The sequence below is a fragment of the Rhipicephalus microplus genome, chromosome X (assembly GCF_043290135.1).
Source record: "Rhipicephalus microplus isolate Deutch F79 chromosome X, USDA_Rmic, whole genome shotgun sequence".
In the NCBI taxonomy this organism is placed as follows: Eukaryota; Metazoa; Arthropoda; class Arachnida; order Ixodida; family Ixodidae; genus Rhipicephalus; species Rhipicephalus microplus.
Window position 1 is genome coordinate 112877764 of NC_134710.1, and position 12079 is coordinate 112889842.

At 41.4% G+C, this 12079-nt stretch overlaps 1 protein-coding gene across 1 annotated transcript in view; it reads left to right on the forward strand.

Annotated features, from left to right (window-relative positions):
• Positions 1-1667: 1667 nt before the first annotated feature.
• The window catches only part of LOC119176792 (uncharacterized), a 46151-nt gene continuing 35739 nt past the window's right edge, over positions 1668-12079 (forward strand). The window contains exons 1-3 of the mRNA XM_075876404.1: positions 1668-1888; positions 2126-2187; positions 4344-4808. Of these exons, the coding sequence (XP_075732519.1) occupies positions 1762-1888; positions 2126-2187; positions 4344-4808 (654 nt within the window). The 5' untranslated portion in view covers positions 1668-1761. The remainder of the gene's footprint in view (positions 1889-2125; positions 2188-4343; positions 4809-12079) is intronic.

Consider the following 12079-nt stretch of genomic DNA (forward strand, 5'->3'; position numbering starts at 1 on the left):
TCGAACAAGCCCACCGGATACCGTCATTTAATCAGAGCGTTTTTAAGTTGCTCGCAGTTAGATAAGAAATCTTCGCGGTCGGAACACCATCACTTAAAACGCCGAGCCTGACTATAAGCTATATACCTCTCTTACAATGTCGCACATGACTGCTCTGGAAATGGAGAATCTGGTTGCTATATGAGTAGGTTTGCGGTATAATTTTGTGAGCAGTTTTCCATCGGAATGCGCGACAGTGACATCCCGACAGTTAACAGAATTTATCGAATAACTGTACGAAAGCTTGATTGACGGATGGAAATTATTGAATCTATCTATAAATTTTAAAAGCGTGTCCTCCCCATACGTCCAAATTAAGAATATATAATTTATAAACCGTCTACAAAACATAGATGCTGCAGGTCAGTGCTGAACAGATGATTTTTCTCTAGAATGCCCATGAAAATGTTAGCATAAGTATAGAGCCTATTCGGGTCTTCATTGACATGACGCTGATCTGAACGTAATGAAAATTATAATATTTCAAACAATTATTACCTTGAGATCAGCTGTATATGTATATATATATATATATATATATATATATATATATATATATATATATATATATATATATATATATATGTGTGTGTGTGAAACATTAGCGTACCCCCCTTCCCTCCGCTACAATATTCGCTGACGCGGCCATTACGAGTTAAATTTCGTGACGGTAGCTTGCTAGCTGAAGTGCATTGATTGATTGATTTGTGACGTTTAACGTCCCAAAACCACCATATGATTATGAGAGACGCCGTAGTGGAGGGCTCCGCAAATTTTGACCACCTTGGCTTCTTTAACGTGCACCCAAATCTGAGTACACGGACCTACAACATCTCCGCCTCCATCGGAAATGCAGCCGCCACAGCCGGGATTGGATCCCACGACCTGCGGGTCAGCAGCCGAGTACCTTAGCCGCTAGACCACTGTGGCGGGGCCTACCTGAAGTGTGTCTGCAACCACTGTCCTAAACACTGGTGCTATTAAACGGGTTACATTAGAGAAGTAGTGATCGCGTATTTACTGAATTACCTGAATAACTTCAACTTACATCAGTCTGATTCCAAGGAAATAATTACACAGATGGAATGTGTAAGTAGGTCCCCGATTCATTAATAGGAATTTGTGACTTCAGTATTAGAAAAGGTTTGGAAACATTCGTTTGCTTGTCCATGCCTTCAGTTTGTCCCCCTGGGTAACTTGGTGCCTTTGAAAAATAGAAATGGAAATAAAAAAATCTACGCCATCCTTTATTGTTTTTTCTCTTTCTCCCTATCTCCATGCTTTCTTTTTTTCCGTCGAACTAATTAATACGGCAGGGAACAGTCAATATGTGTAGTGTTCGAAATGAATCTAGCCCTACAATACAGCGAAGTTTCTTAGTGCTGGCTGTATTGTCGGCAAAAGAGATATTGGACGAAATGCAGTGCTAGTCCTGACCATGGTGTAAAAATACTTTTATTTTTCACACCGTCGTCCTGACTGAAGCTTGCTTTGGCGGGCGCACCAGCTAGTACGGATACCGAAACCGTAACTTGCTTCTCCACGCTCATCGGCTAGATTTGGCCATAGAGAATCTGTTTCTCGGTCGCGCGCGACCAAACTTTCTTGCACACGTCTGGCAACACGTGAGCAACGGTAAACGCGGTCGGTTGTCTTCCAAGGCAGAGAGGGCTGGAGAGGGCCTCTAACAGGTGTCTTTTAGAGGCGCCACTTCTATTCACAATGACAAGCATAGAGGCATTTAACTTTGAACTAGTAAAGCAGTACTTAATAGACAAAGGAGGCAAAGTTACAAACCCGGAACTCGTGAAACACTTCAGGCATTACCTGAACGACCCTGTTCACAAAGGTAAGCAAACTTAGGCTGCTGCCATTATCGGACGTTTCTATCTGCCGTATTTCCGTGAGGCCAACCCGTGTGCGAATATTATTGATAAGGCATTACGTATTTCGCGACTCTTTAAGTACAGTCTCTAACAAATGACGTTAAAGGCGGAGAAACAATCGTGATGTGCCAGATTGCACCGTTGTGTTGTCATTGCTCGGCGATCTCGGCAATCCGTGATACGAACTTGTTCTCTTACAGATAGCATCCGACGGAAGTTCAAGGACTTCATCAATAGGCTCGCGTGTGTGAAAGAAGAAAATGTGAGTAAATTCAAGACGTTTTACTTCAAATCGTCTGAGGAAATCGACGATGGGCAGTGTATTTTGGTCCTTGACCCCCTAACCGTAATTACCGTCCTAAAGGAAACTCCACGTATGGGACGTTTTAAATACGAGTTTGTTTTGAGGTGAGCTCCTCGATTTTCGTTAGATCTGTCTCGTAGCCGAGCTACCATGGCTTAGAGAAACTGCGGTGTGCTGTCGTGGTATCAAACGTTAATGAGCAACTCTCCAGTGCCTACGATAACATGGAAATTGCAGTAGACACATTCGGTTCTGAATTATTGCTGGTGGTGCGTGCTATTTATAGTATCACTTTGTTTGCAGCAAAGCATCCCAAGAAGTATCTCGTAAACACTATACTTTCCTTCCTGCGGCCCCGCTCCCATTATTGTTGCTGAATGTGTGCACGTAGTTCTGGATAGCTGCATAACGTCATTTGTGAGCCACTTTCATTAGTTTGGTGGCTATTTGAATTAGTGTGATTTAAGGAAACTGTACTTTTTTCGGGTTTGCAGCTAGTACTGCCATGATAAATAATGTGGTACCGACTCAAGCGGTATTGTGCCTGTTTAAGGAAGGAAGGCACACCTTGCCGAAGGAAGGCATTAGATTGGGATTGAGTGCTTGAATATATGGGCATAATGATATATGCTTACCTTGCTGAACATTTGTCGTCGTTCTGTTAAGTGTAAACTAGTGGATTGTGCTTCTAATATAAAGGCTGGAAGCATTTCATATGACTATATTAAGTTTGCTGTCTGCAAAAAAATTACTACGACATTTGAAAAGTTTTCTCCAAGGCCCCCATGTGGCCATTTTTTGTTTGCTCATTATGATGTTTCAAGTGGAGAACACAATAATTACTTTACTGAGTACACACAACTGGCTAAATGCAAATAAGTGTGCTATAGTGGTAGGCACAGCTCAAAATTGACAAAGAGGAAAAAGACGGACAAAACTGAAAAGAGGGCCTGAGCATCCATGTGTGTTGTCGGCACTCTTCTTACTCTCTTTTGTCTTTTTCCTCAGTGGATCTTATGCTGTGAATACCACCATAACGTTGCATGAGTAACTTTTCCAGGCTTCCATGCTTGTACATAAACCCGTGATTTAAGCTTGCTTGCCCAGTGAACTCAGGAATGCATTTTTTTCCCTCTACTCTCACAAGCAGTTCGATGGGTTTAATATTTGATACGGTTATGTTTACTGGTACCCACAGAATCGAGGGAACTATGGGCATATTGTTGTGAACATGGTGTTAAGTTTTTTTTTTTAAATGTGTAATGAGATGACTTCTTACGTGATGTTTCAAGGTCCATGAGTTTGTTTTCACTGGTTATGTTCTGAAAGGTAGCACCATGATTTGGATAGCAGGTTCAAAAGGAGCAGTTGAAAACAGATCTTCACTGCTTCTTCTTTAAAAAGGTGTTCAACTTGTTAGAAGACGGCTTTCATACACTAGTTGTTGCGTGTTTGCATTAGAGGTGTATTGTTGACCTTTTGTAGGAGTGGCACTTAGCATTGCTAACAAGAGAGAAGCAGAGAAAAATAGAGGAAGGCTTGAAGTGACAAGTAGTCACTTCCCCCAAATTAATGGGGAATGTCACTGGATTTAAATGTTTTGACAAGGAGGTTTGGCTTCCTGGCAAAGACAAGCTCTCTTGTCGAAAATGTTGGCTCAGGAATTACCTGCTCAGCAGTCTTTTATCACTTGTCTTTGAAACCATTTATGGACGATCATGTCATGTGCAACAATATTCACTTGTCATTTCTCTTTGTCAAACTAAGCTATTCATTATTTTACAGCTTGTTCTCGTCCTTGTATATATTGAATATGTAAATTTAGGGGACATATTGATTCACGATATTCATTTGCATTTTGTAGTATATTAAAGGAATTTTCGAATGCTTTCAGCACTTACTAATTGCTTTCATACACCTTTGAAACTGCTGTCTGAATTTCTGATGTATCCAGTTGCTTTGATTGTGATGCAACATTATAATTCCATCTATTGGGGCAGGTTCATGTTTTCTGAAAGAATGGATAATTGATTAACATTTTAAAAGAGTAGATCTTCCAATTATTATTTTTCTTTTTTGTGTATTTGAATGAGTTTTTTGTGGCGTTTTTACAGGGAACCAAATTTCTCATACTTCGCAATGAGTACCTTGAAGAACTTCATAACAGCAGGCATGACCTGTCACTTCCATCGTACCCATCTATAGAAGAAACCGACAATTGTAGTGGATTAATGTCTCAGGACCAACCTAGAGAGTACTCATCACCTCCACCAGGCCACACTGCGCAGCAACCACAATGGAGGCATTACTCTCCGGACTGTCCGAGAGCTGCAAGTGAATACCCTCCTCGTTCTCCGATCGGTGTTAGCCGTATCCACTCAAGCCCCTGCCTGTTAGTTGACGACAACTGCTATGAAGATGTTCCACCTCCGTTACCGCAAAAAAAACACTCTATTGGTGGAAGCCCAAAAAGGCCTGACATGCCCCTGCCACCTCCAAGGGGCCGAAAAAATCATGGCCGTCGCGGTTCGCAAGTGGAGGAAAGAGTACGGCAATTCAGCGTCGAGAAGGAGCTTGAGGTAAGTGTACTTTTCATGTTGGGGCTTCTGGGAAAAAAATATATTTCAGTGCAGTTCGATTTTATGTTGAAAAAACTCCGCACATTCTATGATGCCTCCGTGAAAATGTGAAAGATTAGTGAAATATTGAATTTCTATAGGAATTTCGCTGTACATTTATGTTCGAGCTCAATTTGTTGAGAGCTCTTGTACTGCTTTTTGCCACCATGGTGGCAAAGGGGCTGCCGAACTTGGCTACTGACTCAAAAGTTGCTGGTTTGATCTCAGTCGCACTTTGATGAAATCCAAATGCTAAAAGCTTGCATACTGTGTAATATCAGCGTACTATTGAAGAACCCTAGGTGGTCCAAATTTCCAGAACCCTCCACTACTGGGTGCTACGTAAGCACATAAAGGCTTGGGCTCGTAAAATTGCAGATATTATTACTGCTTGTTATTTAGCAAGTTGCTCATTATATGACAGTGAAACACTTGTAAAAAACAGACTTATGAAAAACACAAGACAAGGCGCTACAAGCAGCTGAAAATTTCATTTCAAACAAAACTTTCAGTTGCTAATTATGCCGTATCCAGTGGTTCTCAAAAGTCTTCCTTTTTTCTAGTGCTTCACCGTCATGAATGTACACCAACATGCCCAACTGGCAGTCGTTCTAATTGCTTATGATGTAATTACAAGCTTTATAGTACAGAACTTCTTGCACAAAAGACAAAACACGACAGGCACAAGAGCTTGTGCCTGTCATATTTCTTTGCCCTTTTTGTAAGACGTTCTGCATTATAAAACGTGTAGTTATAAAATAACAATTAGCTTGAAACAACGCCTTGCCTATCGCAGTCCACTGCAATGAGTGCAAGCAAATGGAATAAGGACAGCAAGGTAAAAAATTCTACTAGTCCTTTCTTATTTATTGTGGGGAATCTGAAGCCAGTTTCACATGCAAGCGACCATACAGCATGTGGTTGTGGCGATGTAACGACATTGCAATATGCAGACAGAGCTTCATGTCACATGCACTGCTCTTGCAAGATGCCCACCGCTGCGATGCACAGTTTTGGTCGGCAAGCACATAATACCTGCTGCTCCAGATCCACAGCTTGACCACACCCATGTGCTGTGCTCATTGTGTCACTGCTCACGGAAGCCCCGCAATAGATGAGATGTTCTGCCACCCACGATTTTTCCAACCATTGTGATATAAAATGCAGCAGCATCATCTACTGCTAAAAAAAAGAGGTTGTTGAGGAAAGTGGTGTGAGATTGGGCTTGTTGGTATTCCATTATTAAACTGCTCAGTGCAAAAATTTAGACAATGCACACAGAAACGTCGAGAATCAGAATAGACTTTCAACGAATTCATTATTGTTAAGACACACATATATATAGGTTACAAAAAAAAAGGTTAGATCACATGCTTATCCAAGAACACAAGCCAAACAAAACTTGAGAGGCTGCAAGAAACAAAGTGATCGCTCTGGCACACCACGTGCTGAAGAATTCAAGTACGCCAATTCTTGATTTGAAGCATTCAAATGAATCGAGGCATTCATTTGCTGGAGCATGACTTCACTAGTTTGAATTCAGCAATTTGCTGAAGTTTTGATTTACGGTACCGTATGTTGGTAGATATTAAGTTAACAAATGTGTCCATGGTATTCCACAATGCAATTTTAAATGGTAACTCTATTGGTAATTGATTAGTCAGTTCGAGATTGTCGTCACCAACTGAGACTGCAGATGACTTGCGCTGACTCAACGGAAGCAATATACTCATGGTGGGAAGCCATGTTTGGGACCTCATCGAAATGCTTGTATGATGGTTCTCTCGATATTCTGGTGCAGTGGCCAATAGACCTTTAGCAAAATCTTCTGCCATCTAGCAGCCACTTTTCACAATTCTGTCATGTTGAAGGCGGGGTGCTTTCCACATGTGCACCCTGGGAGCATATGTTTCAATGTGTGGCGAGATATTTTCATGTGGCGCGACACTCAGGTTGAGGAAATCGGGATGCTAAAAAAAAATCTTTGCAGGAAACTGACTTATTAGATTTCCTGGCGGCCTACGAGAAGCAGCAGAACGTTTCGTTGCTCTGCCTGCTGCTTACGACTGATGTTTACAATCGCAATTTTTAATAGATGCGGTGTGCTACACTATCGGCGCTCATTAGAAAAAACTCTTTCGTGTCATGCCGGAACGAAACCGTTTTCGCGCCATGTGCCTGCAGGCACAGACAAACCGGCTGCCTGTATAAGCTTCAAAGCTGCATCGATCTCTGCTGCTAGGGCAAGCCTGTGCTGCTGTTGACACCATTATTGGGTTTATTGCGCTGTGACAACAACTGATGGCTGACAGCTAGTAATTGTATGTGTAATTGATTCTCAGCTAACGAACCAATTTGGCTGGAACCAGTGGCATAACTCGGGAGGGGGGCGGGGCGCACGCAATTGATCCAAATTGGGGCCTGGGCAGGTGAGCGTGGTCGAGTGTCATTTTGCACTCTGTATTCTATGGCAGAAAAGAAAAACAATGGGGGCTGGGGGGAGTACGGGCTTTGTCTGCTACTCCTGTCTACACCATTGACTGGAGCATGATTGTAGTTTTTTGGTTGAAGAGTTTAATAGGTAGCCCTTGGTCGGATGCATTGCACACAAATTGTCTTACTATGCATATTTTTCAAGGACTTCATGTGCTATCACTGCTAATAAATTCAGAGGGGGGGCCCAGATGTCCTCACTGCACCCCCTTGCTTTCTTTTCATTTAAATGTCAAGAAGAGCACAGATCAGCTGCTCACTGAAGCTGACCCCCCATCCTTTTTGAAAAGTCCCCCATTCATACCTGTAAGTTATGAAATGGTAGCAGGTGCTTGTGTGTGGCACGCTTTGTATGAAAGTTGTAAGATTTAAGAAAGGCTGTTCCAACAGATGCATGTTACATTCAACCATGGGTGCACTATCACTGGTTACGTGCTGAGGTAGTTTTTCAAGCGCTCATTTAGCCTCCCAAAACTGTCTTGCTAGATTGGGTTGAATTGTAAGGCATCGGAGGCCCCGAAAGCGCCGATGGGAACACGAATATTGTTAGCATATCGTGTTAATCATAAACACGTTGCAGAAGGATATTCATAAAAATAGCAATTAATCGGCACCTGCTTCTTAAAGCAGCTGACACTTTTCATGTTAGTTTTTCACATGTGTGAGAGGCAGAAATATTTTACATCTTAATTGTGCAATAATTAGTATGTACATAACATGCGTCGATGACTACAGTGAAATATTTTTTATTTCCATATAATAAATAGAGGAAAAGTCGCTAAATATTTAATGCATTATACATCTGGTCGACCTATGTAGACTGCCCCTTATGAAATACACTTTGAAATGGATGCGCAGCACTTTTCATCGCGTGTCTCGCCATGTCTCACGCTAAAGCCTCCTATACCAACCACATTCTACACTACACTCATGATATTCAAATAGCTATCAACGCTTTATTTCCTATAATTCCTGGCTGCATTTTCGATGGAGGTGGAAATGTTGCAGGCCGGTGTGCTCAGATTTGGGTGCACGTTAAAGAACCCCAAGTGGTCGAAATTTCCGGAGCCCTTCACTGCGGCGTCTATTATAATCATATGGTGGTTTTGGGACGTTGAACCATACAAATCAAATCATTAAATCAGAGATGCTCTTGTGCCCAGATCGGACACTCTCAAAGCAGATACAAGCAAGAAGCTACAGAAGCGGCAGCAATAAGATTAGTACACAAGCATCCAACATGGTGCGAAATCGGTAGCTTCATCAAACCTCCGACAAATAACAGTGATTTTGCATAAGGTCTATAAAATTTAAGTTGTGCCTTTATGACATTGAAGGAGGTAAACCGTAGCAGTAAATATGCTGTGCTAATGTGTTGTTGCTAAATAGTTAAGTAGTATATGAGTACAATAGGAAGATGCATCCGTGATCCTATTTTCAAGCTATCAGTCAGAAATGGTCCACCAGGGGTGACTGGAGGCAAGCATTCCTGCGGAAAGTGTACATATTTCAGATGGGCCCTAGAGGGGCATGTCTTATGACTTATCGTTTCAGCAGTAAATGAGGGCAACCCTGAAAGTAATGATGTAGAGCGCTAGTAAAGTGGCAGCTGTAACACGTTATTTTTAAAATCTATGTGTGCGCTATAAACTGCGACTGACAGGGATGTCCAAATACATAAATTTTTAGTTTTTATGATCTTGCATTAATTTTCTTCTCAGAATTGATGCTTCATTTATTATGCTGAATGATTATTGAAGTTTTTTTCAAGTGAGTATAAAATACAAGACTGTGCAAATATATCATAATTTCACCAATAGAAATATAACACTAAGCACAATTTTTTAACTTACATAAAATTATTGTGACTCAACAAAAAGTATGAGTACCACATGGCACAGTTATCGTCATAGCAGATACACTACAACGATCTGCATTCAGGATTTTGAGGTTAGGGCACTCTGCTGCTAAGCCATGTTTATACTTGCTTGCTTACTTCTTTGCCACTATTGTGCTGCATTCTGATGGGTTTGGTTGACAAGCTTGTTTACATGCGTGTTCAAACGGAAGTTCCTATATGAATAAGGACCTCAACTACTGTATCTGTAGTAAGCAGCTTCAATGCTTTGTTATACACATTATGCTCGATCAATTGTTAAACAATACAAATTTAATTAATGCTGATGCAGCTGATAATTTTTTGGCATGTATAATTGTAGCGTTAATCTATGAACAACTTTCAAAGTAAACATGCTGGTCAATTCGTGTCCTTTTCCCCTCATGGCTTTTCTGCTTTTATCTTTTTATCGAGGGCTATGATACTAAAAATTTTCTGTTATGTTTTATGTCTTTATATATTCTGCCTATTCAATGGCATAGAACTGGGATGAGGGTGACAGTAAGCTGTCATTAAGGAGCCTGTTTGTAGAATGGTTGAGCAGAGGCAACAAATATGCATTTGACAGCTTGAAGGCAGATAGCTTAGACTGGCGTTGATCAGCCAGTAAGAACAGGTCTGCTAAGAACGGGGACCTGAGGCACTGGACCATTGAAACATTGAAAGAGAGAGGAAAGGGTGGAGTAAAAAGATCCTGAAGGTGAAGGGAAATATATAGTTAATAAAAAATGAGCAAGTTCCTAAGCATGTCAGATTGCCTCCGTTTGATGTGTCCGATGGTAGGCATTCAAACGGGTAGTTGCTACAGGCTCTGCATCAGTTGCAGTCGTTGCAAGCAGACAAGCTTGGTCATGGTTCATGCACTGGCAATTGTCTGCTAGGTATTACATTTATGTGAGCCAGAGAAGCAACAATAAACTCAAGTGGCAGCCCAAAAGTGCTTACTTTTAACAGAGTGCCACATTCCAGCAAACTAATGTCAAACAAGGTGCCTGCATCATCATTGATGATGACGCACAATTTCAGTGAATCATTGAATGTTTTGTAATGAATCATTGAAATTCTATAGTTTCATGACATAATTGAAGTTTTTAGAAATCATAAAGTGTCAAGACTGAATGTCAACGAACCCTTTTTGACAAGAGTGGCAAGTTGGGTGGCTTTGTAAAAGTGCGTGTTGATGGATAAAAAATGAAAAAGAGGACGTTAGCATAGAAAAAAATAAAACGACAGGACCTTAAGCTTTGTCTTCTTTCTTCAATGCTAAAATAATGACTGCATCGACTGCTATATGCTTGTTTATTCCACCCTTTCTCACTTTTTTCACTGATGTCACGCGCATAATTTACATTTATTTATCTTCTTTTCTTTTGTTAATTCATTGCAAAAGTCTCATTCTGGGAGACCTAATACCTTCAAGTAGTATGTGAAGGAATATTGGTCAGCTGCCAGCTTATAAAAAGATCATGCGCCATGCAATGCCTGCAGGCTAAAAAGGTGTGTTCCACACTAGTCGTCATAGCTACGAGCAGGGCGGACTAATGTGCCCAGGTTTAAATGCACAGCTATACTGAATAATGTGAATGGCAGTGCGATTGTCGCTGCAGCTCAAATAGCCCTTTTTGTATTGCAGAGCTAGCTTTCCGGCGATTCGCTTAGCCCAGGTATACTCAGTGACTACTTATCTTGGCTTTGGAGCGAAAGCTACTGAGGTGGGCCATCCGCACATTTGGATTACTACGCAAGTAGGCCGGCAACTTGCAGCCGGTTTCAGTTCCAGTTTTGGTTTTGCTTGCTCGCTGCGCTAATGCATTGAGAAAAATGTATATATGCAAAATGTGAACGGGAGAGTGACATTCTGATCAGTTACATAGATGCATCGAATTACTATGTATATATACCGATATTCAAAATGTTGTTTTCTTCTTGAAAGGTTTTCAGAGCATTTCGCGGCCTTTCTAAGAGTAAAGCTTAGCTTCTTTGTATTTGTGTTCAGTCGAGAAAAGTGACGTGGAGCACATAGGTCAGCAAAAATTGTCTCACCTGTGAAATATATTTTATGCTTAGGGCTCACTCAGACTCGCCAAAATTTTCTTTTGCTGGACTCACTCAGGCTCACACTTGTAAAAAGTTTCTTGAACCGGACTCAATCGGACTCAAACTTGCAAAAATATTACTCACCTGTATTCACTAAGACTGATCTGAGTCTGAGTGAGTTCGCCAACCTATGGTGGACATACTCTAGTCCAGATACGCGAGTATACATCTCACGTGATTGATTGGGAACATTTATAGTCTCAAACCCTGGTATGTTGGACATGTCCATGTCAGGGTCACTGATTATGTCATTGTGGAGCTTCTTGGCAATAGGCACTTCATTACCCATGCAGTAACTGTGCACTTAGCAGTGCAATGCCGCCAACCCAAGCGTGTCATATTGTTGGCGGCAGCCCCATGTTTCCAGTCTTGCGTTTGTCAGCTGTGCCTGAGAAACACAGTTTCTTGCACTTGGGGGAAGCAACTGGGGCCCGCAGGGCATCAGTTTCAATTTGGGTCATTGTTTGTTCACTCACTCTGGGGCGCACTGCGACAGTCCAGCACACAGCATTCCTCGTCAATTCAAGCTGATGGCACCTTATTCCAGCATAGACATTGCAGAGAACTTGCTTAGTCTGTTTTGACAGCCACTTGTTGCATTTCAAGTATATCTGTCTCAAAAAATGAAATGACGAGTTTTCGGCCACACGCGGCCCACTCAGCATCGGGTACGCCATGTTTATACCACAACTGCTTGCCATACTTATATTTCTATATTGAAGAAAACTGTATTTACTTAAACTAC